The following is a 26,737-nucleotide window of genomic DNA, read 5'->3' as shown; positions in this document are numbered from 1 at the left end:
AAAATTCTTTATTGATGCTTTAAAAAAACCCCAGAAAAACAACAAAAAAAAGATTTCATTCTACAGTAACTGCCCAGCAAAAGACTCTCCATTGTAATAAAGAAGCATAGTTAATCTAAACAAACCAATATGTTGTGTCATGTCAGACAAAGTAAACTCCCTATATCACATGGGATCTGTCTTCTCCCTGCCAAGAAGAGGGCACTAATGTTGCATACCATTCTTCTGGAGACAAAGTTGCTCATTGTATGGAACAAAATTCTAATATTGTTCAGTGTCGTTTTTCTTTACTTGTTACTGTGGTCATTGTGTAAATTGTTCTCTTTCTAGGCTTTAAATCCGTTCTTACAAATCTAAGTTTCTATTAATTTGTCATATCCTTTATTTTCTTGTGGCACAATAATATTCCATTACACTAACTTACTACCATTTATTCGACTCTTTACTTGTTAACCACTTTTTTGCCATCCAAAAAAATAAATGTTAACTATAAATATTTTTTGTATATCTGAGACCTTTCCCTGTGTCTTGCACCTGCTTGGGGTAGATGGTCAGTAGTGTTATCATTGGGTCAAATGGTAGGCATAGTTTAATGACTCTTTTTTTAGTAGAGTTTAAAATTGTTTCATCATGGTAAAAATGGTTTTAATGTGCTAATCAGTTTTTTAAATCTCTTTTTGTATTTAAGGAGACAGACACACTGTGTTCCAGTGAACTTACTAAAAACAGGTTTATCAGTAACTTTTAGTTGAAGTATATTGTTCAACATATTGCTGAATTTTTCAGCCACAAAATTGAGGTGAATAGCTAACCTAGTACAGAAACAGTTTTTGGTTGTAGTAGCAAGCAGTAAAATTTTGCTAAACCAAAAAATAGTAAAGCTCCACTGATCTGGTTTATTTGTTGAACCTTTGGAGATTTTTTTTTTCTAACACTTAAGACTGCTAGATATGATACTAGAAATAGTTGTGGTGTTTGGTGTTTATCTGCAACATGAATCAATTCCTTTGTCATAATGTAATAAATCAAAACTGATACTTTACTTGTAGAGAAAAATCTAATACTTGGATATGACAGAGAGAGAGAGAGAGAGAGAGAGAGAGAGAGAGAGAGAGAGAGAGAGAGAGAGAGAGAGAGAATGCCTATTTCAAAGGTTTTTTGAGGATTAAATGAGATAGTATATGTAAAAGCACTTAAAATACTAAAAACCACTATATTATTATTATTATTGCCACTACCGCTAATAACATATGAAAGTATTTCATAAATTTGCTCCCTAAATACCAAAGGAAACTATAGTTCTTATCACAAAATTGTTCAGGCTATGTTGTGCATAGTTGAATGGAAAATCTATAGTCCTTATCCATTAGCGAGTGTCTGTGTGTCTGTCTTAGACGCTGGAGATTTACTCTGATATGGAACCATGATTGAGCGTAGTCAGAAAGCCAGTTGCATTTTCTTTGAGAAATTGCAAAGTACATTGAACAACCCCAACCTACTCTCTGAAACAAAAAGGCATCTTTTTAATACTAATATACTTTTCATTTCATATAGCTGTGAGGCATAAAACACCTTTAGAGTGTTTTATAGGAAGAATTGAAAAGTGAGTATCACCCAGAAGGTAATGGATAGGTGCATGGTGTGGGTAGGTACAATACTAATAAGTTAAGAGAGAAAAGTTGAGTAAAAGATAATGAATGGGGGAAATACATATTAAGCGCTTCCTAAATGATAAGCACCTTATTACTAGTGCTAGAGATGGGAATATAAAACAAAGAGTCCTTTTTACTCAATGAACATACATTTGAATAAGGAAAATAATATATTTTGGGAAGTGAGTGATGACCAACGAGAGCCACCTTTTTTTCCAGGAAAGTTACAGGGCAGGTAAATTGATTTGATTATGGTTGTTGGCTCCAGGACTGGGAGAAGGACATGCACCTGATATTGAGGAAGAGTTGTGGAAGTAGTGATGGGGTGGGAAGGAGTGAAGTGATGTATGTCTGAGACTTTACTGAAATAATGTTCTGAGAGAGACAGTCATCAAAGAAATATAAGTGAAAAAAAGTTATGGGCTGGTTACTTGGCTAAAGTGAAGGGTCTCATTATGTGAAGAGACTTTGAAGAAAGTCTCCCAACATGTTTGGTGAGTCCCCTGTGACGCATAGTTGAAGGACATGTGCAAGCTTTGCAAACGACAGACTTAGTTGTATTATGATGTGTGTGTATGTGTATATATAAAATCACAGATCATCCATTTGAGTATTTGAATTTAACGGAATTTTAGAGCTTTAAAGGGGATTTTTATATCATCTGTCTCAGAGGTTCTAAAATGTGGTCCTTGGGAGTTCTTGCAGTCTATAACATCCTTTCAGGGAGTCCACAAGGAGGAAGTGAAAAAGCATTTATCACATGCCTACTCTGTGCCATACTTAATGCATCTCAAATATTGTCTCAGTTCATTCTTAGAACTACGCTGTGAGGTAGAGGCTGTTATTATTTCCCTTTTACAGTTGTGAAAACTGAAGGCAGACAGAGCTTAAATGACTTTACCTGGGTCACAAGGCTATTTAGTGTTTGGGGCCACATCTGAACTGACTTACTGACTCCAGGCCCAACTTTCTGTCCATTATACCATCTAATTGCTCATTCAAAACTATTTTCATAATAATATTCTGATTTATTTGCCTCCTAAAATATACTGTTTTCTAGCTACATATCTGTGTGAAGCTGGATTTCAAAGTAATATATCACAGCATACTGAATAGAAACCCAGATATGACATTCCAGCTATCTTTTTAAAAGCCAAACATGAAAGACATTTGCAAAAAATATGTAAACCAATGCTAGTTTTTCATTAAATATTGTGAGAAAAGTGGCATTGTTTTATATTTACATGTAAATATTTGCAGTAGTTAATGGGGATAAATGTACTATTAAATGTTTAAACTGTTAGAGCAGTGTTTCTTAGATGTGTTTGGAATAACTCATAATGACCTTTCACTTTTGTGATATCTTCTGGCGTACCTGAGCCCTCCGACATTGAACCTGTTATGATAGGTGAGCTGGAGCAGTAAAAGAAATCTACCTTTCAGGATATGACATTAGCATCCAGGGCTTAGAAGTGGAGATGGCAAGTGATAACCATCTAGTGACTTGTGTAGTTCAGACATGAACGTAATTTGATTTTAAAATGCTCCCAGTAATCCTTAGAGCAAGACTCCTGATTTTGCATCTCGCTGCAATTATACTCTTAAATAGCCCCAGCAGAAAGTAAAGAAGAAAACAGATGGCCTGTGTTACAGATTGGGACTTACAGTTTTTTGTCATTTTCTGATGCCTCTGCCTTGAATGACCTGACCTAGTCTCCACATGTTGGAAACTTGTCTTACCATTTCTTTATTCCCCCGAAGATGAAGATTCAGTGAGTCAGTCAGCAAGCGTTTTTTAAACTTTTGCTATGTACTAAGGCACTGTGGTAAGAGCTGGGGGAAAGAGATTAGTGAGTGATTAATAGGTGGAAGTTGTATGTGCCTGTGTGCCTGCTATCCAGAAGAAAGTGGGATTCATTATCGTGTCCTAACATTGTTCTCATTCAAGAGTTCAGTGAGCAAGGCTTCAAAGATCAAAATGATCCTCTCCAGTATAGCAGATAATATTATGAATTTGACAAATTTCCAAAGCCAAGGGGAGGTACAGAGAATAAATACAGAGTGGTGGAGAAGCTTTAATGACAACATTTGCTTCTCCAAAGGATTAAGCTGAGTGTCTAGTGTTATGGCTGAAATCACCTCAGTAACACATAGGAGAAATATTAAGTCACAGTCCTGTAGTTGCGCTTTAAAGATTGACATAGTGTCCTGTATAATATGTTATAAATATTGTAAAATTGTTCTCTATATAGACATAAAATGTTGGACTTGGAGTCCTGAAGACGAGTTCAAATATAGCCTCAGCTTTGTGACACCCCTGGGCAAGTCGCTAAGTCTGTCTGCCTCATTTTGTTTATTTATGTAATGAGTATAATAATAACATCTACCTTCTAGGGTGGATATGAAGATAAAATGAGTCATTTGTCAAGTGCTTTGTAATCTTTAACATATAAATGTCAATATATAAATATTAGTATATTTATATTAGTATTATAAATATATTAGCTATTATTATTAAACTTGAAATGATAATTTTTTAAAAATAAGTTTTATATGGTGCTTTTCTTATAAAGGACTAAAGGTGTTCCCATTTTACATATAAGAAAGCTAAGGTTCAGAGAAGTAATTCATTTACCTGGGGATCACACAGCTAGAAAGTTCCAGAATTAAGATTCAAACATTGATTTGTTCACTGCTATGTAGTCACCATTCTGATTCCTTCACCTTTACCTTTCGCTTCTCCTTTATTCCTGTCTCTGAGGTTGAGGTAATCTTTCTCTTTTTCAACATCAAACACTCCCCATATTGCTTTGATCCCATACCTGTCCATGAATCCCTCTTTTTTTTCTTCTTCCAGGCTTTTCTTCATCTGTTTCTTCCTCCTTTCCTCCCTTCCCACTTGTATCACTAAGTCAATATTCCCAGCACCAAGGGTGACTATAAATATGCTGGCATAGTTCTGAATTACAAAGTATAATAGACTCTCCATATAGAATGCAGTAGAAAAACATTTATTCAGATGCCAGAAAGCCAAATCCTAATAACAGGAAGCCAAATCCATCATAGTAACCAAGAAGTCAGTACACATTAGCACCATAGGGGACAAAGCCATTCTCAAACCTTCTCCCTTCCCCTTTCCCACATGCAAACACTCACAAGACTAGCTGTGCTTGTCTGCCTGAGTCCTCTCCCCTCCAACCTAACTGATCTCACCAACTTCCTCCCAGTTCTGCTTCATCTTTCCCCTTCCACCCATTCAGCAAACTCCTCCCACTACATGTGACTTAAGCTTCCATATGGTTTAAGCAGGTCACATGGGCCTATTAATAAATGGAAAAACTCTTCACATTTAAATTACCATTACACTACTTCCATCCATCTCTCTTTCACTTCTTCCTATGTGAGTAGATTTTCCTCCTTCACATTTCATACCATTTTAATTGTTTTTTCCCCTTTTACTGCCAAATTTCTACAAGGAATCTTCTATTTTGGTTGCTTATACTTCCTTATATCCTTCCTCTATTTTTGAAGTCTTGAAACATGAAGAAAGGAACTTTTATTTGAAAAAGTTCCTACTATGTGCTAGGTGATTTTCTCAACTGTGGATACAGACGTAGGCCCCCTCAAAAAACAGTACTTATCCCTGCTATCAAGGACCTCACAATCTAATGCAGGGCACAATGTGCAAGCAAATATATGGAGTAAATTTGAGTTAATCTTAGTGGGAATGCACTGGTATTCCTGGACCAACAGAGCCCTCTTACTGAAGGGTGTATTTGAGGCTGAGACTTGAAGAAAGCCAGGGAAGCCACATGGCAGAGATGAGGATAGATAACATTCCAGACATGGGGGACAGCCAGTAAAAAATCTTGGAGTCAGGGGATGGAATACAGTGTGGGAGGAGCATTCAAGAAACCAGTGGTGCTAGATTATAGATTATGTGCAGAGGGTTTTGAAATGTAAGAAGACTGGACTTTGTTTTATTTTTAGGTGATGCAAAATGTCTTTTATTTAGCTCCTTCTGGAGGATGAATTTGTTCTTTCTCCTAAAACTTTAGGTGTTCTTAATGCTGATGTCTGCTTTTACTTTTTAGATAGCATTCCTTCCTATTCAACTCACCCTGTGCCCTCTGTCTACATGTATATAATCCCTCCAACTACTCCAATACTGAGAAAAGTCTCGAGTTAGAAATATTATCTTTTCATGTAGGAATGTAAACAGTTGAACTTTAGTAAGTCCCTTTTGAGTTCCCTTTCCTGTTTACTTTTTCATGTTTCTCTTGATTCTTGTGTTTGAAAGTCAGATTTTCTAATCAGCTCTGGTCTTTTCATGAAGAGTACTTGAAAGTACTCTATTTCATTGAGTGATCATTTTTTTCCCCTGAGGTATTATAACTCAGTTTTACTCGGTAGGTGATTCTTGATTTTAATCCTAGCTCCTTTGACCTCTGGAATGTCATATTCCAAGCCTTCCAGTCTTTTAATGTAGAAGCTTCTAGATCTTGTGTTATCCTGATCATGTTTCCACAATATTCAAATTCTTTCTTTCTGACTGTTTGCAATATTTTCTCCTTGACCTAGGAGTTATGGAATTTGGCTACATATTTCTTGAAGTTTACCTTTTGGGTCTCTTTCAGGAGGCAATCAGTGGATTCTTTTATTATCTATTTTACTCTCTGATTCTAGACTATAAAAGCAGTTTTCCTTGATAATATCTTGAAAGATGATGTCTAGGCTCTTTTTTTGTCATGGTTTTCCAGTAGTCCAATAATTTTTAAATTCTCCCTCCTGGATCTATTTTCCAGTTTAGTTGTTTTTCCAGTGAGATATTTTATATTATCTGCTATTTTTTTCATTCTTCTGGCTTTGTTTTATAATTTCTTGATTTTTCTCAAAGTTGGTAGCTTGTATCTGCTCCATTCTAATCTTTAAGGAATTATTTTCTTCAGTGAGCTTTTAGACCTTTTCCGTCTCACCAGTTCTGCTTTTTAAGGCATTCTTCTCCTCATTGGCTTTTTGGATCTCTTTTACAATTTGGCTTAGTTTATTTCTTAAGGTGTTATTTTCTTCTGCACTTTTTGGGTCTCCTTCAGCAAGCAGTTGACTTGTTTTTCATGATCTTCTTGCTTCACTCTCATTTCTCTCCCCAGTTTTTCCTTTATTTCTCTTACTTGATTTTCAAAATTCTTTTTGAACTCTTGCATGACCTGACACCATTTCATATTTTTTTTTTTTTTGCAGGCTTTAGATGTAGGAGTGTTGGCTTTGTTGTCTTCCTACATTTTGGTTATCTTTGTCACAAAAGTAAAATTCTGTAGTCTGATTCATTTTCTGTTTTTTTCTCATTTCCCCAGCCATTTACTTGACTTATGAGCTCTTTGTCAAGGCAGTCATCTGTTTCCAATGGGGATGCGGGATGTACTATCAGCCCCTTGATCCCCCAACCATCTGTGGGCCTGGAGCTCCAGAAACAGCCACTATTGCTGCCCCTGCTGCTATGTCAGGGCTAGAACAAGACCACTTTATTCTATCATACAGTTGGGACAGATTTTTTTTTTTCTACTGAGCTTTCAATTTGTCCTCAGTGTTTTGGGGTTGTGAAGTTTGGAAACCCCCCACAAGTGCTAGAGAGGCAACCCCCCAAGGCCTCCTTGGGTCATTTCTGTGCTGGCGTACCCCACAGTGGACTAGACATGATAGATGCTTCCCATTGACCTCCAGATTGTTTTGGGCTAGAGATTTGCTTTACTCCATTATTCTGTGGTTTCTGTAACTCCAGAATTTGTTTAACTCCATTTTTCTTAGGTATTTGGCCGAGTTTGGGGAGAGAGCTGTACAAGTACCTGCTTTTACTCTGCCATTTTGGCTCTGCCCCGCCCCCTCCCCCCAGAAAGAATGTTTTCAGCATTCACTTTTACAAGATTTTGAGTTCCAAGATGGCATGCAACCTGACATAGGTCGTATATGTACAATCGTATTAAACATATTTCCACATTAGGCATGTTGTGAAAGAAGAATGAGAACAAAAAGGAAAAACCACAGAAAGAAAATACAAGAAAAGGGGAAAATAGTGTACTTCAAACTGCATTCAGACTCCATAGATCTTTCTCTGGATATGGACAACATTTTCCATTATGAGTCTTACAAATTTCTTAGATCATTTCATTGCTGAGAAAAGTTAAGTCTTTCAAAATTGGTCATTGTACAATATTGCTGTTATTGTGTACGATCTTTGCTTGTTTCTGCTTACTTCCCTTAGCATCAGTTCATGTAAATCTTTTTAGGTTTTTCTGAAAACCTAATAATTTCTTATTGTACAATAGTATTTTATTACATTCATATATATCACAACTTGTTCAGCCATTTTCCAGTTGATTGCCATCCCCTCAATTTCCAGTTCTTTGCCTCCAAAGTATGAGTTGCTATATTTTTATACAAGTGGCTCCTTTTCCCTTTTGTGTGATTCCTTTGGGATACAGACCTAGTAGTGATATTACTGTATCAAAGGGTATGCATTGTTTTATAGCCCTTTCAGAATAGTTTTTAATTGCTTTCCAGAATAATGAGATCAGTTCACAACTCTAGCAACAAAACTTCAATGTTCTGTTTTTCCCACATCTTCTCTAGCACTTATTATTTTCCTTTTTTGTCATATTAGCCAATCTGACAAATGTGAGGTAGTAGATGAATTGTTTTAACATACATTTCTCTTATCACTAGTGATTTAGAGCATTTTTATATGACTGTAGATAGCTTTAGTGTCTTCATCTGAAACCTGCCTGTTCATATCCTTTGACCATCTGTCAACTGGGGAATGACTTTTATTCTTATACATTTGACTCAGTTCTCTCTATACTTTTAAAATGAGACCTTTATTGAAAACACTGGCTGTAAAAATTGTATCCCACTTTGCCAGTGCATGATTTTTGAGGGATGATCTCTGTGCCTTCAGTCATTAACAGGGTCTCACATCATACGTGATAAGTACTTAATAAATATTTATTCATTGAGCTTGAGTTAGTTAGGGGTTCGTCTTTGTCCCTCTTCTTTTTTTATCTTCTCTCACTTTGTGATCTCATCTAGTTCTCATAGGTTTATAGGTTTATAACATCATAGATTTAGAGGTAACTTGGACAAATTCTTTATAAAGATGTGGAAATAGAGGCACAGAGAGATTAAGTCACTTGCCCAGTAATATTTAAAAAGCAAGACTTTAATCTAAGTGGTCCTGATTCAAAATCTTATGCACCGTACCCCCAAAATGGTATATCTATGTTACTTCCTCATCCATATGTCTAGCCATAATTTCTCTCCTGAGCTCCAGTAAGCATCATCAGCTCCCCACTGTGTGTTGCCTCTTGGACACTATTAAGTTCAGCATGTTTATCATGGAACTCTTTATCTTTCCCCTGCACCTATATCTTTTCAAAACTTTCTGATTTGTAATGAGGACACCTCTGACCTCCTCCTCACCCAGGTTTATAATTTGGTTCATTCACTCTTCCTCCTCTCTCTCCTCTTGTATTCACTCATTTACCAAATTTTGTCATGTCTATATCCATAGTATTTCTCACATCTCTTCCTTTCCTACTTCTCATGTACTGACAACCTTCATTCCTTCTTTGCCTGTTCTACTATAATGGTTTCCTAATTGGTCCCCGTGCTGCCAGTTCATATTCTCTGCATTCATCATCCTCCTTAGCTGCCAAAATAAGATAAAATACATCCATGTCACTTCTATTGGGGTGGGGGGGGGGGGGGGAGTAACTCAATGACTTCCTGTTGCTGACAGGATAAAATACAAATTCCTTAGCTTGGCCTTCAACTGTTTCCATAGTCTGGCTCCAGTAATTCTAGTCCCATTTCATGCCACACTTGCTTTGTCTCTTTGTTTGAGGGAGAGGATGAAGAGGATTAGTTGGACTGCTTACTATTCCCTGGTAATCCCTGGAATTCTCTCTCTTATCTCTTTGAGGTCAAACATGACAAAGGGAATTACCTTGAGGGTCCTCCATTCTTACTTTTGCTTCTCAAAATTTTTAATTTTCTTCAAGATTTATTTCATTTGTCACCTCTCCCTCATTTCTTCTGAAAATTTTAAATGATAAAGAATTACATGTTAAAGGATTACAAAAGAAATTGGTTATATTGAAATAGTTGTATATTAAAAAGAATAAGCAAGTTCAGTTATCTAATAATGAATTGAAGGAAAGGAGCTGTTTATGCAGAGCTTGTTGTCTACCTTTCAGAGATACTGTGCAAGGTGTTTTTGCTTTGGAAGGAAAATTAGAATACATGGCCTAAGATCCCTTCTCATTTCGCAGATGCCTAACTTGTTAGTGGCTAGTTACTAGACAAAGTTAGCAAAGTCAAACTAAAAAGTTAACAGATTTTGGGAAGAAGAAAAGAAAACTAGACTTACTGTATTAGGTCATATAAAAGCAAGCCAAGCAAAGTGATTCATCTCATCTACATAGGTGATAAAATTCAAATCAATGGATTGTTCAATTTTTATTTTTTAAACAAGAAAACCTGCGTTCAAATCTCTTACATCCATCTCCTTTATTCTTATCACATTTGCCTTAGTCTAGACCCCCATTACCTCTGGAAAGGCTGATTTTTTTTTCCCCTTAGTGCAAAGAAATGCTGTTTCATAATAGGTGCTTAATAAATTCTTACTGAATTGAATCATATAATATGTAACCATAATAGTAAAAATATTGAATTGACATTTTGTTAATGGATTTGTAGATTCAAGGAGAACCTTTGATGAATTCTCCTAATTTGCTGCCACTTCCTCTTGTGTTCTGGTTTCATTTATATTGAAAATGTCAATATTGATATGTTTCATGTCTTTAGAAGGATTTCAACTCCTCAATTTTTGGATGTCTTCACATTTCACAATTGTAGACTACCAACAGTTATTTAAATTTAAGAAATAATGTAAAAACTGATTCATATTCTCTATTACTTTGCCAAAGAGGAACGAGATTCAATAGACTCAATGAGCATTTTTTACTGTTCTATATCTTGTATAAGAATAATAATGATGATGATGATCATAAGAAATATTAAGAATAAGATTAATAATACTACCCATTGCTATAGAGCTTTAATGATTTTAAAACATTTTGGACATGTTTATTCACTTGATCCTCACGAGAACCCTGAAAGGTAGGCGCCCCCTTCTCTGTTTCATAGATGGGGAACCTAAAGTTGAGGGAGGTTAAGGGCTTGCATAGGTTCCTTCATTGTCTGAGGCAGGATTTGAAAACAGGTCCTCCTGACTGCCACTGAAGAAATTTATATGAAATAACAAGGTCAATATGATGTAAGTGAATCTCTTACCTATTGATACCAGTGATGATATAAAGACATTTTTTTGGTTTTAGTGCTTGGGCATGGGAAGGGAATAATGCCTAAGCCTTAATATGTACTCAAACTTTGGTTTAATATGATATTAAATATCTCAACTATTTGTTGTTATCAGCTTGAAATTCATTTACTTATTTTAAAACTCACCTGTTTTTTATTATTTTAGGTTGATGCTAGCTAGGATTTCCTACATCTCAAGAAAAACTGTCTGTGATGGTTTGAACTATATGCTAAAATTTTCTTATTTGAATGCTATGATTATAAACAGAGCTCATCACCTTGTTCTATTCAAAGACATTTTTGTAATTGTGTAATTGTGTGAGTGAAGTGATCTACTCTCCCATGTGCAAGATTGGACTGGTGGTGCTAAAATTTAAAAAGTTCTGCTTGTAGATTGTAAGAAGACAAATGACACATCTCTGAGAGCCAGAAAAAATAGTAATATAATTCAGTGCCATGTTGATAAATGAGGAAAAGAAATAGAAACCTTTACCAATCATCTTTTATTTTTGTCTTAAGTCAGCTAACTGTAAGATGTAACATAGATGGTGGAGTCATGATTGCAAAGTTACTGAAGTGACATTTTACTGATAAATGTCCTTGTCTCCTCTTCAAGTTTAAAAATGATGTTCATGATGTGTACTTCTTGTGGAAGTACCTGCCTGGCATATAAGAATTGCTTAATAAATGCTTTTTTGATTGACTAGCCAACTCAGTGAGGGCAGATCTTTAAGAGCAAAGTTGTTTTGGTTTTTTTTAGATGTTTATAGATTCCATGGTTTTAGTTGCATCCCATGTCCTTGAGCATGTTTCTCTCCTGTCTTTCTCCTCCATCTTATTGATCCTCTTTTCAATGGTTAGTAGACCCTGTGGTGAAACTCTTTATCTTTTCAACTTATGCTCAACATCCAATGAGTAGTATCTAATCACCTCGTTATCCAATACCATGTTCCATTTCCCCAAAATAGATTTTTTGCTATTTTCCTGAGATTAAGAAAATGAAAAAAAAATACTTTTGAAAATTTGAAATATCTTAGTTAATTAAATTACCATAGAAGTAGAACAGAAAAATATGTTGTTTTATCACTCTTATTTATTACCTAAACATATTTAATAAAATATAAAACAGAACTGAGCTTGAAATGTATCACTTCAAATACATCATTGTTTCTCTGAATTTGAAATGATTATTGGTTAATCACTGGCAAGTAGCCAAACAAAGTATTTGAAACTGGGGAAGCTATTGTAAAAAGGTCAATGGAAGGAAAATGCATGTCAAAACTCTTTGAGATGACATTCTTTTTCATTTAACTCAATTTAGCTTCAACGTAAAAGCATGCAATGACAAACTTACTAGTTGGCATCAGTTCTTGTGCACTTAATGATGTTGGGTGCCTCAATATAATACAAAATAAAACCCTGCATCTTCCCTCCTTTCTTTCTAGGATATAGGGCAAATAATTGACTAGATTTCTTTTTTGAATGTGAAGATGTCAAGCCATTGTCGATGTACTGCTTATGATCTGAATACGCTTCAAGGGGGTCTTTGGTCACAAGAGACATATGTTGATATATTAGTGTTGGGGTCTCTTCTAGGTCATATTCCTCCTCTTTCTGAACTTTAGAAATCCATGAGTATATAAGACAACTACAGCCATCCTCTAATATTTGGAGCATTGTCAAGTGAAGAGGGATTAGAATTATTCTGCTTATCCCACAGCACCGAAGTAGTAACAATGAGTGGCATTTACTGAGAGGTAGAATTTGGCATGAATTTGACAAGAGTAGTTCTTATCAATTAGTTTTTAAAAAGTGGAATCAGCTGCCTGGGAAAGTAGCCAGTTCCCTCTTAATAGAGGTCTTCCAGCAGAAACTGGGTGAACATTTATAAGGTATTTTACTGTGCAGATTATTTTTCTTATATATTCAATTAGTTGTTCTATAGACCAACTTCACGTCTGTAATTCATCCCTTGTTAGATGACTTGCAGTATGAAATCATTTAGGAAGTCCATGGCTCTGAGGATTTATTATGCATCAAATTGTGCATATGTCAATTATTTTAGTGCTAGAAAAGACAGAAAAAATGTCAGAGAAGTAGTCCTCAAAGGGTTTTAATGAAAATAAAATATTAAGAATATTGTCTCATTAGTATCTATTACTTGTTGCCATGTTCAAATGCAAATTTGACCTAGTTAAAAATCTGATGTAGTTTACAGCCCGGTATGCCTCAGCATACCATAGCAGTTTACCATCCCTTATCCCTTGAATAATAATGTGCCTTAGGCATATGATTTGTCTTTTTGAGTCACATCTCCATTAGGATGTCACATTTCTTCAGTTTTGAATGGAAAAAATGGAGTAGATATTGTGTAGGTCCCATTCTAGCTCAAACCTATGACTCTATGAATGAAAGCTATGCCTTTGCAAGGGAAGTCCTTTTCATTTTTAAGAGTTAAATAAAAAATACTTAGATTTAAAAAGTTTTCCTACAAGTGTTTGACTTGCGGTACTTCTGATCCTCTGGGGCCCTGTCAGCAGAAAACTGCCTCCCAGCCTCATTTAGCATTGAAATGGAAGTAATTATGTTTTTGTGGTTTCTAAATTAGCTCAGCAAAAGAATCCAGGACTTTCTCCAGGGAAAGTCACTTTATTATGTCGACAAATTTTTATGAATTAGGTAAAAATGTACTAAATACCTTTGTCCTAGTTTCCCCTTCTCAGTGAAACTACCTTTACATAGAAATCACTTTGGTAAAAGGACACTTGGGATGTTGGGATACCTGACACTACTGTGATGTTTCAGCCAAGATTTTAGAGCACTTTAAGCCTTGAACTTTTTGCAGTGTCTTTGTTAGATATTTAGGGTCTTCATTTGTATAGAAACACTAATGAATGGAGATAAGCTGTGAATAGTTGGACTAAAGGTCTAAGTTTAAATTAACTGTTACATATCCTTATGTTTTAACTGCATTATTCTATAGCTGAACTTTCAATTGCACATAATAGAAATCAGTATTAAAATAGATACATTTCTAAATGATTTTCAGTGTCTGATGTTATCAGAGACCTGAGCATAAACTGAATTTTTAAGAGCAAGATGATCAAAAAAAATATGTAAGGTTATGACTTGTGTGAATGCAGTCCTATGTTTCAGTTTCTGACATGTACATATTTTAGATTTCCTAGATTTAATCTGCTTTTGTTATAATGGTGTTTTTCTGGGTAGGTTCAGAGAGAGGTGTATATTTGGAAAATAAAAGTGATGTAAAAATGAAAGCTATTTTTTAAAAAGAAAAAAGTGTTTGCTTTTTGCTTTTAATAAAATTTCGCTTTTGGAATATGGGTAGCTTATTGAAATATACTCTATTCAGCCAAAATTAAAAGCAAAAATACAATTGGTCTTCAGATGTATTGCAAATAATTAGTTGAATTAAGTTAAACAAGAATAAAGTTGTCCTTATTTTCATTACTTGTCTCCCTTCCACTATTTTACTCCCCTATTTTCAACCAGTAGTCCAGAAATGTTGCTACCATTGCAAAAATTAGATGACAACAGCTACCTTCAGAATTTCAGTTAATAGAATGGAGGGGGAAAACAACAGCAAAAAAACCAAACAGTCTGCAAGCAAAGTAGAGCTCATTCTACGCCTCAGCAGAGGGAATAGATTTTGTTTTTTTCTTGAGTTGATCTATGTCACAATGACAATCCCATTCTATTAAAGAGCACCCTCCTGGGAATGCCTGCTCTATTAGAACTGACCCATTACCACAAGCTTTGCTTAATTTACATAGTAGGAATCTTTCTACCACCTTCCTCCATTTTTTTGAGAGGTTGGACAGAAGAACTTTATGTGTTGAATGCTCTGTTGAAGTGAAAAAGCTGATTAGATCTTTACCAGTGAAGGGGTAGACTCTTAGAAATTTACTCTGGCTTTTGTTAATGATGCAAAGCCAACACCTAACAAGGAGAAAAAGGTCAGTAAAAAGAGAAACTAATTATTTTCTCACAATCAAGAAACATTTCTTTAGTTTCCTTTTTAACAAAGGCCTAGATTTATTATACCTCTTGAATGAAGTTGAATTTAAATGAGCAAGTAAAATACTTTTCTCAGGGGTGCAGTTATCCCAGTCCCTAAAGCAGCTTCAGAAGCAAAGGAATTTTAACAGTTCGAAAAAGGAGAAGTAAAATTAACTTATGAAAGATACATTTAAATGGTATGATAAACAATATATGTTCTAGATATGTCATTCACATAATATTGAAAACTATATATTTCAACCTGTGACTTGTGACCCATTGTGGGTGTTCCATTGCCCATATATCCCCATCCCATTCATACTATATTCACGTATATTTCATGTTTCTCATGTTTCTTACCTCATATGAAGTCATATATGATTAAGTAGCATGATACAGCACTGCATTTAAAGTCAAGACCTGAGCCTAAATATGACTTTAGACACTTACTAGCAGTGTGACCTTGGGCAAGTGATTTGTCCTTTATCTGCCTCAGTTTTGCTAACTATGAAATGAGAGACATAATAGCAGCTACCCCACAGGATTTTTCAAGATCAGATGAGACAATATTTGTAAAGTAATTGGCAACTAGTAGGTGCCCCCATAAGACTCGGACTAGACTCTCTTTTCTCTCCCCGCCCCTCCCTTGCCATTCCTTCCCCTTGCTCTATCCTATTCTTCCATAAGTCATACAAAAGGATCCATTCAGTGTCCCGGAGGCATTCCTATAGATCATGGGTGGCCCTGGAACATTGGCTGTCTTTGTTACCGGATTGTCCCATTTCTCTTTTCTGCTCACATGTTTCCTTACTGATGTCCATTTAAACCAAACTTTGTGTAGTATTTCATGAGAAATAGATAATTCATAGGATTACAAATTTAGAGCTGAAAGGGAACTTCAAATATTATCTAAATCAACTTTCTCCTTTCATAGATGAGAAAATTGAGCATGAGCATGGTTAATTGAGTTATCTAGGATCATATAGAATATAAATTGCAGAGCTGGACTTTGAATATTCTTGGATTCCATGTATGTTTCTTCCATATATAAAGCTATTCCCAATACATATCTCTACATTATTTTTTGGATCATTCAGCACTCTAACAGAGACTGTGATATTTGAACATTCTCCATCATACAATATCACTAGAATATTTTGTGTTGATAAAGCTGGGTGTTTGTTGTAAAGAGTAAATTGTATTAATTAAAAATATGGTAAATTTTCCTAAATACACATCAGGTTCACTCTTCTTCCATCTATTCAATTCTTGGCTCGCCTGATGTCCTTCTGTAGTTGTGAGTGTATGTATGTGTGTGTGTGTGTGTGTGTGTGTGTGTGTGTGTGTGTGTGTGTGTGCGCACGCACGTGAATTAATGGTCCAGCCTTCCAGCTATAAATCATAGTCTTTACAAGGAGCATATTTAACTTATTTAATATTTTTTTTGAATTATTAGACCAATCTTTCTTGTATATTTTTGGATACCATGGAGGAGGCCCTGTAATGTTCTGAGACTTGATGCAAATAGCATCTATCTCTAGGGAATCCCTCTCCTATTGGAACCTTGCAGAAAAAGTCATCCAGAATGAGGATAAGAACCTCTGGCCAGTACACGTTTCTTGATCATAGTTAGAAGAGTATTGACTACAGTTCTTTTTGTTGTTTCATCTGTTTAGGAAACTAGGCACCAGAAACTTCTGGGTTGGAGGAGGAGAGTTTTTAAACCTGCATTTTCCTCCACTGAATTTGTCTCTCTCTCTCTTTTTTTTAATTCTACCTATAATAAACACAGTAGGATCTTATATTCTCTACACTTTTCCAGGCAATTTATTATTTTACTCTCTCTGTGTTTTCTGCGTCTCTCCTTCCTTCTGTTGTGTCTTTTAAAGCCTCTTTTTTTTGATGTGTATCAATATCCACTCACACCTCCCCCCATGAGAAAACTCTCCCTTTCAAAAATAGCAGTTGTCCTGCAGAATAAATCAAGGCATTTGAATTGCCTGAGAATGAATATCTGGTACTGCACCTCAAGTTATCAGTTCTTTATCAAGAGGAAAAAAGGTATATTTCATCATTGATCTTTTGAAGTCATGATTGGCTCCTGCTTTAGTCAGATTTCTGAAGTCTTACAAGGTTATTTCCCCCACATTGTTACGATCATTGATTAAAGCATTCTACTGCTTCTACTCACTTCAGTCAGTATTAATCCCTGTATGTTTGAATATGGCATATTCCTCATTTTTAATTGTATAATAAAATTCCATTTTGTTTGTGTGCCACAACCTGTCCAGACATTCCCAATTGACGAGAATTTATTTTCTTTCAAGTTCTTTACTTCTAAAAAGTGCTACTGTAATTATTTATGTACATTTATGTCTTTTCATTCTGACCTTGAATTGTTTGGGATAAATTAATAATAATAATATCACTGATTAAAAAATATGTACAATTTAATAGTTTTCTTGGTAAGGTTTCCAATTGTTTTGGAGAATAGTTAGACCAATTAATATTTCCTCCAGTGGTGTATTAGTGCATCTATCCTGATACAACCACCTCCAATTTTGGCCATGTTTTTGCTTTTATGTCATCTTTGACAAATATGGGTATGAAATGAAACTTAATGTTCTTCTTTTTAAAATGTTCATCTACACTCCTCATTGGCATGTCCCCACATAGTGCACAAAATAATCGAGTTGAAAAGTCCATATGTAATGGTTTCAGGATTATTGCTCCTGAGAATTTATTTCAGTAGAACTCTTGGCAGGTTGTTTCCATGTCATGTTGTCTTTGACCCTCCTTCAGCTATTGTGTTGGTACATACATATGTACACATACACAGAGTTCTCCTTTGCTATTTGCTATTTTGTCTCATATCAAGCTTTCTCTGAGTGTATGTTTTCCTTGGTTATTTTCACTACTTTGTGAGATTTAATAATTCACATTCATCTTCTTCCATATTTTACAAAGTTTTCATGTCTTTTGATGATGTTAGGAAGTTAATGAGTCCTTTTACTCAGTTTGGTAGCTTTTATGTAGGTTTAATTTCTCAAAGAAATAGTAAATGAGTGATTAACTTTTTTCCATCTTCTTTTTTGGAGTCTACTTGTTCTAGAGGTCAGATTTCAGCTGTTGTAATGATATGCATTGTCTGTCCCTTTCTTTTCCTTCCAATTGCTTTAACCAAAATGAAAATCTGGCTATATATTTGTTCCAATAGTGTGGCAGCTTGGTACATTCTTAGTACTAATGGTTAAGCTAATGTTTGCAGCATCTAATAACTTTGATATTCTGAGCAATCACTTCCCTCATCTCTCTCATTCCACCATTTTTGTTAGGAAAATCAGGGGGTCTGAACAAGATCGAAACTTTCATATTATGTTGTTTTTTTTTTTACTTTTGTTGATTGCTGTTGTTAAAAAATAATAATTTGAATCTTAACGTGACAAGAATCTGTCTACCACAACGGGCTGATTCTCATCTGGCTGCAATAGTCTGCCTCCAGACCTGTACTAATCTTTTCTAATTTGATTGAACGTGCCTAAGCATAAACTCTGCTGTTGTAATCTTCAGAAACCTATAGTAACCTCTATGTCATAATGAAACATGATGAGAAGGCCTTAAATAAAACATTTCCTAAGAATGTTATTTTACTGAGCAATGGTTTTCAAAGTTTTGTTTGCTGGTTTTCATTGCTATAAAAATCTTCTTTTTTTCATTAATATTCATATTTGTTTCAATTAACAAGCATTGATTACATGAGAATGAATAAGAGAATGATGTTATTTGTAAATTTCCCTTACTAATCTTTAAGCACTAAATAAATGTGAGATATTATTTTAAATTTGATTTTAATTTTCTTTTTAACTAATATGCATTTTTTCTCTCCTTCCCAACAACTCAATTGAACAAAAAAGGAAAATGTAGTAAATATACATTGTCAAGAAAGGCAAATTTCCATGTTGACCATGTCCAAAAATATATGTTCCATCCTGAGACCTTCATCTCTCTGTCAGGAAATTGGTAACATCCTTCTTCTTTGTCCCTTTGGAAAATCATTGATCATTGCATTGATCACAGTTATCAAGTCTTTTAAAGTTACTTCCCCACCCCTCATAATCTTGTTGAAAATTTACAAATGCTACTCTTGGTTCTGCTTTACTTTGCATCATTCATATGTCATCACAGTTGCTCTGAAACTGTTGTTATGTTATTTCTTAAGGCACAGTTAGATTTTATTACAGTCATATACTCTACGATGTTCAGACATTCTCTAAAAAGTGGACACCTTCTTAGTTTCCAGCTCTTTACCACCATAAAAAGAGATACTACATTTCTGTACATATGAGCTCTTTCCCTCATTCTTTGATCTCTTTGAGATATTAGCCTGTATATTAGCCATATAATCACCATGATTATTACATACTCTTATCACACATGAGGGCAGACATATGATGATATACAATTTTTATTGCTAATTTTTTCTCTCTTTTCCCACTTGGTCACCCTCTTTGAGAATAGATCTATCATGTGTACACACATGAAGTAAGGCTCAAATACATGACTTTTGATGGTCAGAATTATTTTCTTTGAGTTCAAGGGATTACTTTAGTGCCTTCTATATTATAGTAGCTTCAAAAACCTAAAGTAACCTCCATGTCATCATGAAACATGACGAGAAGGCCTTAAATGAAATATATTACCTAAGAATGCGATTTTATTGAGTGGTGGTTTTCAAAGTTTTGTTTGTCAGTTTTACTTTCCATAAAAATCCTCATTTTTGTTAACATCCATATTTGTTTCATTTAACAAACTTTGATTACATGAGAATGAGTAAGGTAATGAGTTCTTATTTTAGAAGAGTCCCTGCTATGTAGTAGTAACTTAATAAATGTGTGTGCAGTTTATGGAATGAAAATAGAGTGGCTTGTTGAAAGTGGAGTGGTGTAGTGCCAGTGAGATATACAGAGCATCTACGGCGACTATGAATATGCCGGCACAATTCTGAATCGCAAAATATAACAGACTTTCCACATGGAAGACAGAACCAAAACATTTATTCAGATACCAGAAAGTCACATCCATCATAGCAACAAAGAAATCCAAAATAGTAACCAAGAGGTCTATACACATTATCAGGCCTTCCCACAAACAGGCTCCCTAAGCAAAATGCCCTTCTCACACTCACAGCCAGCTGCCTGCCTCCTCTGTCCTTCCCAGCTCTGATTAGTCTTGACCAACTTCCTCTCAGCTCTGCTCCAGCTCTGCCTCTTCTTTTTACCCCGATTCAGCCAGCTCCTTCCACCACAGGCTCATGTGACTCCAGCTCATGTGACTTAGGCTTCCATGCAACTTAAGCAGGTCACATAGGCCTATTAATGGATGGGAAAGAAATTCCTATTACGTTAAAAATATGTTAATTCCATCAAAAATGCATTAACCATACAAGTAGCAGTGTGAACTTAACTATGGCCTGGTAGCAGGACTCAGAGAAGGATGAGAATGGGATTGAGGCAAATTAAGAGAAGAACTCTCAGAAGGTCTGTGCATCCTTAGAAAGTAGAGAGCAGAGCCATTTGCTTCTCTGTGCCTTTGCTGTATATACTATGATTATCTTGGTGGTATTTGATTAATGGTTACTCAGTTCCCATGCCTTGGAGGAGTTCATGATACTCAGTGTTCTCCTCTATGCCTCCAAATCGCTTTCGTTTCATTCTGCACATATTACCTTTATACTTATCTGTGAAGATATTGATTCTTCCTGGTACTTTTCCATCAAGAACTGTATCTTTTGTCTTTGTATCATCAGTGGTTAACACATATTAGCCATTCAATAAATAGTTATTGAATTAATTCAATTTGGTATAATAATATTTGTCCCATCTTCCTCACATAATTTTTGTGAGGATCAAGTGAGATTTATTAATGAAATGTAGTTGAACAGCTTGCCCCAGTCCTTTTTCCCTGTTTTATTCCATTTTCAGTTGTGTGCATGTGTGTGTATATGTGTGCTTATATATATTTATGCAAGATAACTTATTTTTGGAAATCATAGATATTGCCTTCCAGAGATAAAATAGCAATTTTCAGTAGTTTTTTTTAAACTGAGCGACAACTTCATCTCAGAAAAATTAATTATTGTTCTGATATTCCTGTGATCTGTCTGTGATTAAAGTTTAGAATGTGATCAAAATCCGAGATGTTCCATAATAAATATCTTTTAATCCTTATGAAAAATTCAGTGTAAATAAAAGTCATATGTCATCTACTCTCCTTCCACACTGGGGATTGTGCAGAAATGAGTGTTGTAAACGTTTTTCCTTTCATTCTGACAGGTAATATTTGAGGCTGAAGTCTCAGATGAGAGAAATGGCTACATTGCCATTGATGACATCCAAGTTCTGAGCTATCCTTGTGGTAAGTGTGATTAAGAGTTGTGTTTTCCTGAGGCTTTTCAGGAGCTATTTGATATTGGCACCGACTTGAGTTTTCATCACTTGATCGCTCTTCTCTTTTCCTGTCTCTAGTATTTCTTTTTACTGCTTTTGGGAAAACCATTTCATGGCTGTTGCAATAATTTGTGTAAGAAGTATTCCTCATTCTTGAGGAATGTGTTCTATCCTTGCTAATTCAGTTCAATTTTAAAAACTTTTATTAAATACCTATTAAATGCAAGACTGTGTATACATATATATGTATATATAACTACAGAGATCAAGAGGTAAAATTATGGATTAAAAATTTATTTTAAAGTTATTATCCAGTATCCAATAGAACTTTAGAACCACAATAAGAAAAAGTAGTTCATTTATTTGAATTTATACTAGTTCTTAATGTAACATTGTGCAGATCATGTAACTTCTTTTTCTCCCTTTCCCTCATACTGACTCCCTTTCATCAGTTTGTGTGGATAATTGGCATATCTCCTGTGTAATTTGTGCTACATTGACTGGAGATTTTTTTTCCTACTAGGCTATTTAATAGAAAAGGATGATAAGAACCCTAGCAGCTGATGTAATTATGGACAGGTACATAGGGATGAATTTTATCTGAACTTTTTTTTAAGGTCACAATTGAAAGCATAGATCTGTATACATACATATATACATATATGTGTGTGTCCAAGTATTCAAATAGTTTCTTATGTCAAATGGGAGTGCTGATCAATCTCAGTTTTAACATGCTTCATTAATATAGGGTTCTACATATTATGTTCTCTGTATGTGAAAATCTGGCCCATTTCCAGATAGACTTCTAAATATCTCTTGGTCAAATCATATCCACTAAAACATAACCATTACATAGAACTGCTGAAACCAGGTTTAGGACAGTGATCCTATAAGGCATAACCCTGCCCCCTAAAACCTGATTATAAAAGGGCTTTTATTTACTACTTTGAGTATTCAGTGATCCTCCATGTCAGATTTATGTGTTTGTTTGCATATATGTTCTGTCAATTGATGTGGAATAATATGATTAAAAATAGGCACCTTTGCTCCTCTTTTATTGCAATGGCAGTGAATTGCTTCTTCTAGTGTTTTGGGAGAGCAGCTATCATCTTACTTAGAATTAAATACAGACAGTGAACTCTTAACCATCTCCTCTAACAATAGAGAGGAAAATTATTCACTCCAAGGACTAATAAGTGTCATAGATCCTTGTGTAACATTAATGTGAGAAAGTAAGTAGTGTGCCAACCTCATGATCACTTGGACTTTAGAAAAATAGATGTTGAATTCAAAAGAGGCTTTAGCTTAGAAACACTGCTCAACAAAAGTTGATAACTTTAACTGTCATTTACCAATAATATGGTATTCCCATGAGTTCCAAAAACTTCATAATTTTAACAGTTTTGATTGAATTATTTTTAAGGAAAGCATTAGAAAACCTTTAGTTTTAACAGGTAATTCTGTAGAAAATATATCTGAGGCACATATAACTCATATCCTTCAACTATAGTCATCACTGATGTCAGTCTAATATTTTACTTGAGTGGCTTTCCTGAGGCTGCACAGGCATAAGGATTTAGTCACACAAGCTGTTACTATACTTGATGGCACCTGAAATGCTATTTTCTTGAAAGCACTACATAGAGAAAACTAGAGCAGTTGTGCTGTGGGCGCTCAAGGATGGGAAGGAATGAAGCTAGGGCTAATTAAATGGGGCGTTTGTACATCTGCGGCACTATGGTGATTTTTATCCAACAGATAAGCTTGTGCTTGTTTCTGTATCTTTATTTTGCCTGATGGTTTCTGAATTGAGCCTGCCTTTCCTTATTACAATCTGTAATGGTTTTATTATTGTTCACTTAGAACTTGCAGTAGTTGTCACCCAGCAGTTATCGAATGCCCAGTACATGTACGACATTATCTTTGTTTGGGTATAATATTCAAAGAAAACAAAGGTACTGAAAGGAGGGGAAAGGAGACTGTTGGAAGGATAGAAGAAATGTTCTTTTTTTCCTTTATGAGAAAATTTTTTTTGAGAGAATAGAATATCTTTCTTTTCATGGAATTTCTGTTGACCAATTTTAGAATTAACAATTTTGTTAATCTTTAGGAAATAAAAATATGTAATGGGAAGCTCCATGTGAATTGTGTTTCTTCTTTTTTCCACTCTCTCCATAGATAAATCCCCTCATTTCTTGAGGCTGGGTGATGTAGAGGTCAATGCAGGCCAGAATGCTACATTTCAGTGTATTGCTACGGGGAGAGATGCTGTGAATAACAAGTTATGGTTGCAGGTAAGGCTAACTAGTCCATTCAGCTAATATGGATAAATTTGATAATGAAAAAGCACCAGTGCCACATGAGCACAGATTATATTTTAATTCACTTATTTTGTCATGCAACATTTCTCTGCTTGACTTGTACTGATCTTGTGAAGATTCATCCTTTTCCTTGCTTGTCTCTTAAAAATTTGAATTAATTTATGAAGGAATTTAAATATTGTATCTTCTATCAACTCGTAGTTAAATTTCATTGTTCTTCCAATTTCTCTGTGTTCAACTTAAAAAAATAGTTCCTTAGAATAATTGGAAGTGAAAGGAATAGAAAAAGAAAATTTCTTTCATTTTAAAGTGCTTCACAAACTAGATTTACTAGAGCATGGTTCATAAGATGGAGAACTGTCAGTATGATAAATTATATTTTGAGAAACCTTTCGGGCAATATTTCAAGCAATGTGTAGTCCAACAAAAGAAAATTAAATTGTTCAGAGTGTAAGTCCATGATGGATAAACTCAGATTTCAGGGTCAATATTAGATTAACTGAAGGATAAGTGTGCAAATTATGTAAAAGAAAATAATATATGTAAAATGAAATCTGAAGAATCAGATTGGCCCTGGGAGGGAAACAGTCTAAATCACAAAACAAACTCGGAAGTGAGATTGGAGAAGGAGGTAAAAAAATGAGGAGCTTATGTCTTTGAAGCCTTGGAAAATGGACTGTGCAGTGAGAAGGAACATCAGCAAGGTTAATTTGAAATTCATAAACACTTATTAGCTAGGTCACTCCACGTGAGTCACATAATCTTTGTGGACCTAAGTTCCTCATTTGTAAAAATGAGAGTGTTGGATTACATGTCTTTAAGGTTTTTACAACTGTAAATATATGATTTTTTGATTGCATAATACTTTGATTCATAAAATCTTAGAGTTAGAAAGAACCTCCCAGGACATGAGATCCAATTCATAGCTGATTAAAAATTTTTTCTACAGCATGTATAAAATATGATGTTCTTACGTTTTCTTGAAGATATGGATGACAATTTGTCATTATCTCCGGTGATAAATTCCACTTTTGGATAGCTTCACTTACTCAGAAGTTTTTCCTTAAACCAAGCCTAATCTGCCTAGAAATTGGCTGGACAAGGCTATATGTAATGAAATGGGCTGAGAACTATATTATCCTAACCAACTCTAAATAAAGTAGGGAACTTGGTAAGCTTGAGTTCTAGGTGAAGAAAGGAAATGTGGAGACTTGGTGAAAAGTAAATAAATGGATGTTTGTATAGATTACTCTTTGTCTGCTAATGCGTGTTCATGTTTACTATCACTTACCTTTTAGTTCTTTGAAAAGGCAAGACTAGTGTAGGCAGTGGTTTTGAATTTATAGTTGATAGAGAAAAAAGCTTTTAAACTTTTTTTTTTTTTGTGAAGAGTCTTTGTACCTTTAGAACCTATATAAAATATAATGGAATCTGTTCTCCAAAGGAACTTCTGGGTATGTCTTTTTCTTTACATGTTAAAATCAAAATGAATCCCCTGAGTGGCATTTCCAATATACTTGTGGAATGGACAAACAAACAGACATCTTGAGGGTAGAAGGGCATGATACCTATCTTCTCATGTTGGAAAGGTTGTCACAGAGAAGAAGAATTAGATTTGTATTGATTTCTCCTAGTTCTACCATTTGGGGCATACATGTCAAAGTCCAAAAGAGACATAAGCAGCCTTAGCATAAGCAAAGACTCAAAGCAATTAGAACTATCCAAAATTTGAAATGGGATACCTTAAGGAGTTAGTGTGTCGTGCCCTCACTTGAAGTCTTAGACAATGACTGGTTGACAACTTGCATTTTGATTCTTGTTGATTTTTTTAAAGATAATCATATTCTGTGACATGATCACACTATATAATGTTTAACAATCACTAGTATGGGTGAAGGAAAAAAAACATGATCTTTGTTGGAATGCTGGATACTTCACATTAAACACAAAAGAAATTAACCTGTTATACACCTTCTAAAAAATACAGTGTTAATGGTTTTTGTGTTGTTTCTTTTTTGGCCACACACACACACACACACACACATACACACACACAGACAAACACACACAACACACTCTGTTATTTAAAACCTGTCATCACTGTGCCTGAATTCACAAACCAGTGGTAAATTAAATTTTTCCTGTTCCTTCTTTGACTCTCCTTTCCTGCTAAGTTTTCTTTCTAGCAGTAATTAAAATCTGCCATTACTGGAACTACCATAGCCACCTTTATGTGATTTCAGGAAATACTTGCCCTCGATATAAGGTCTGGAGTTGCTGTCTCAAAAGTTTTGTCTTTTGTCATCTATATTAAGCATTAGCCATTTTTTGTTTACAAGTATTTGTCACTTAACAGTTTTTTTATTTTTATAGTATGATAATTTTTTTTAAAGTATCAATTGTATTTTTCAATGAAAGTATAAGATTTTTTTTCTCTTTTTAATCTCCTCTCCCCATTGGGAAAAATAAAATTCTTACAATAGATATGCATAGTTAAACAAAATGAATTTCTTCAATGGATGTGTTAAAAAAAAAATCTATGTCTTAATCTGCTCCTAGAATCTAGTACCACCCCTTAAGGAGGAGGGTAATATATTTCATCACATGTCCTTTAGATATCATTCCAGTCTTCCAGAATTGTGGCCATTGTTTTGATAAAAGTCTTTCATTGTATTGATAAAAAGTCTTGTTTTTTCCTTATGATGTTATTACTGCATAAATTGTTCTCCTGGTTCTGCCATCACCCTGCTTTAGTTCAGACATGTCTTCCCTCAATTTTCCAAAAAACATCTCTTTAGTCATTTCTTACCGCACAACACTATCCCATTACATTTATGTATACCATCATTTTTTCATTCATTCTCCCCATAGGCACACCTCCCTCCGCCCAATTTCCAGTTCTTTTAAACTACAAAAAGTGTTG

At 34.8% G+C, this 26,737-nt stretch overlaps 1 protein-coding gene across 2 annotated transcripts in view; it reads left to right on the top strand.

The window, feature by feature from the left end:
- PTPRK (protein tyrosine phosphatase receptor type K) overlaps positions 1-26,737 on the top strand; it is a 739,357-nt gene that overhangs the window by 345,293 nt on the left and 367,327 nt on the right. For both annotated transcript variants that reach the window (XM_072643296.1, XM_072643295.1), the window contains exons 4-5: positions 21,380-21,461; positions 23,672-23,787. In XM_072643296.1, coding sequence (XP_072499397.1) covers positions 21,380-21,461; positions 23,672-23,787 — 198 coding nt within the window. The remainder of the gene's footprint in view (positions 1-21,379; positions 21,462-23,671; positions 23,788-26,737) is intronic.

This window comes from Notamacropus eugenii, chromosome 2 (genome assembly GCF_028372415.1).
Source record: "Notamacropus eugenii isolate mMacEug1 chromosome 2, mMacEug1.pri_v2, whole genome shotgun sequence".
NCBI lineage: Eukaryota > Metazoa > Chordata > Mammalia > Diprotodontia > Macropodidae > Notamacropus > Notamacropus eugenii.
This window is presented reverse-complemented; position numbering and strand designations above follow the sequence as displayed.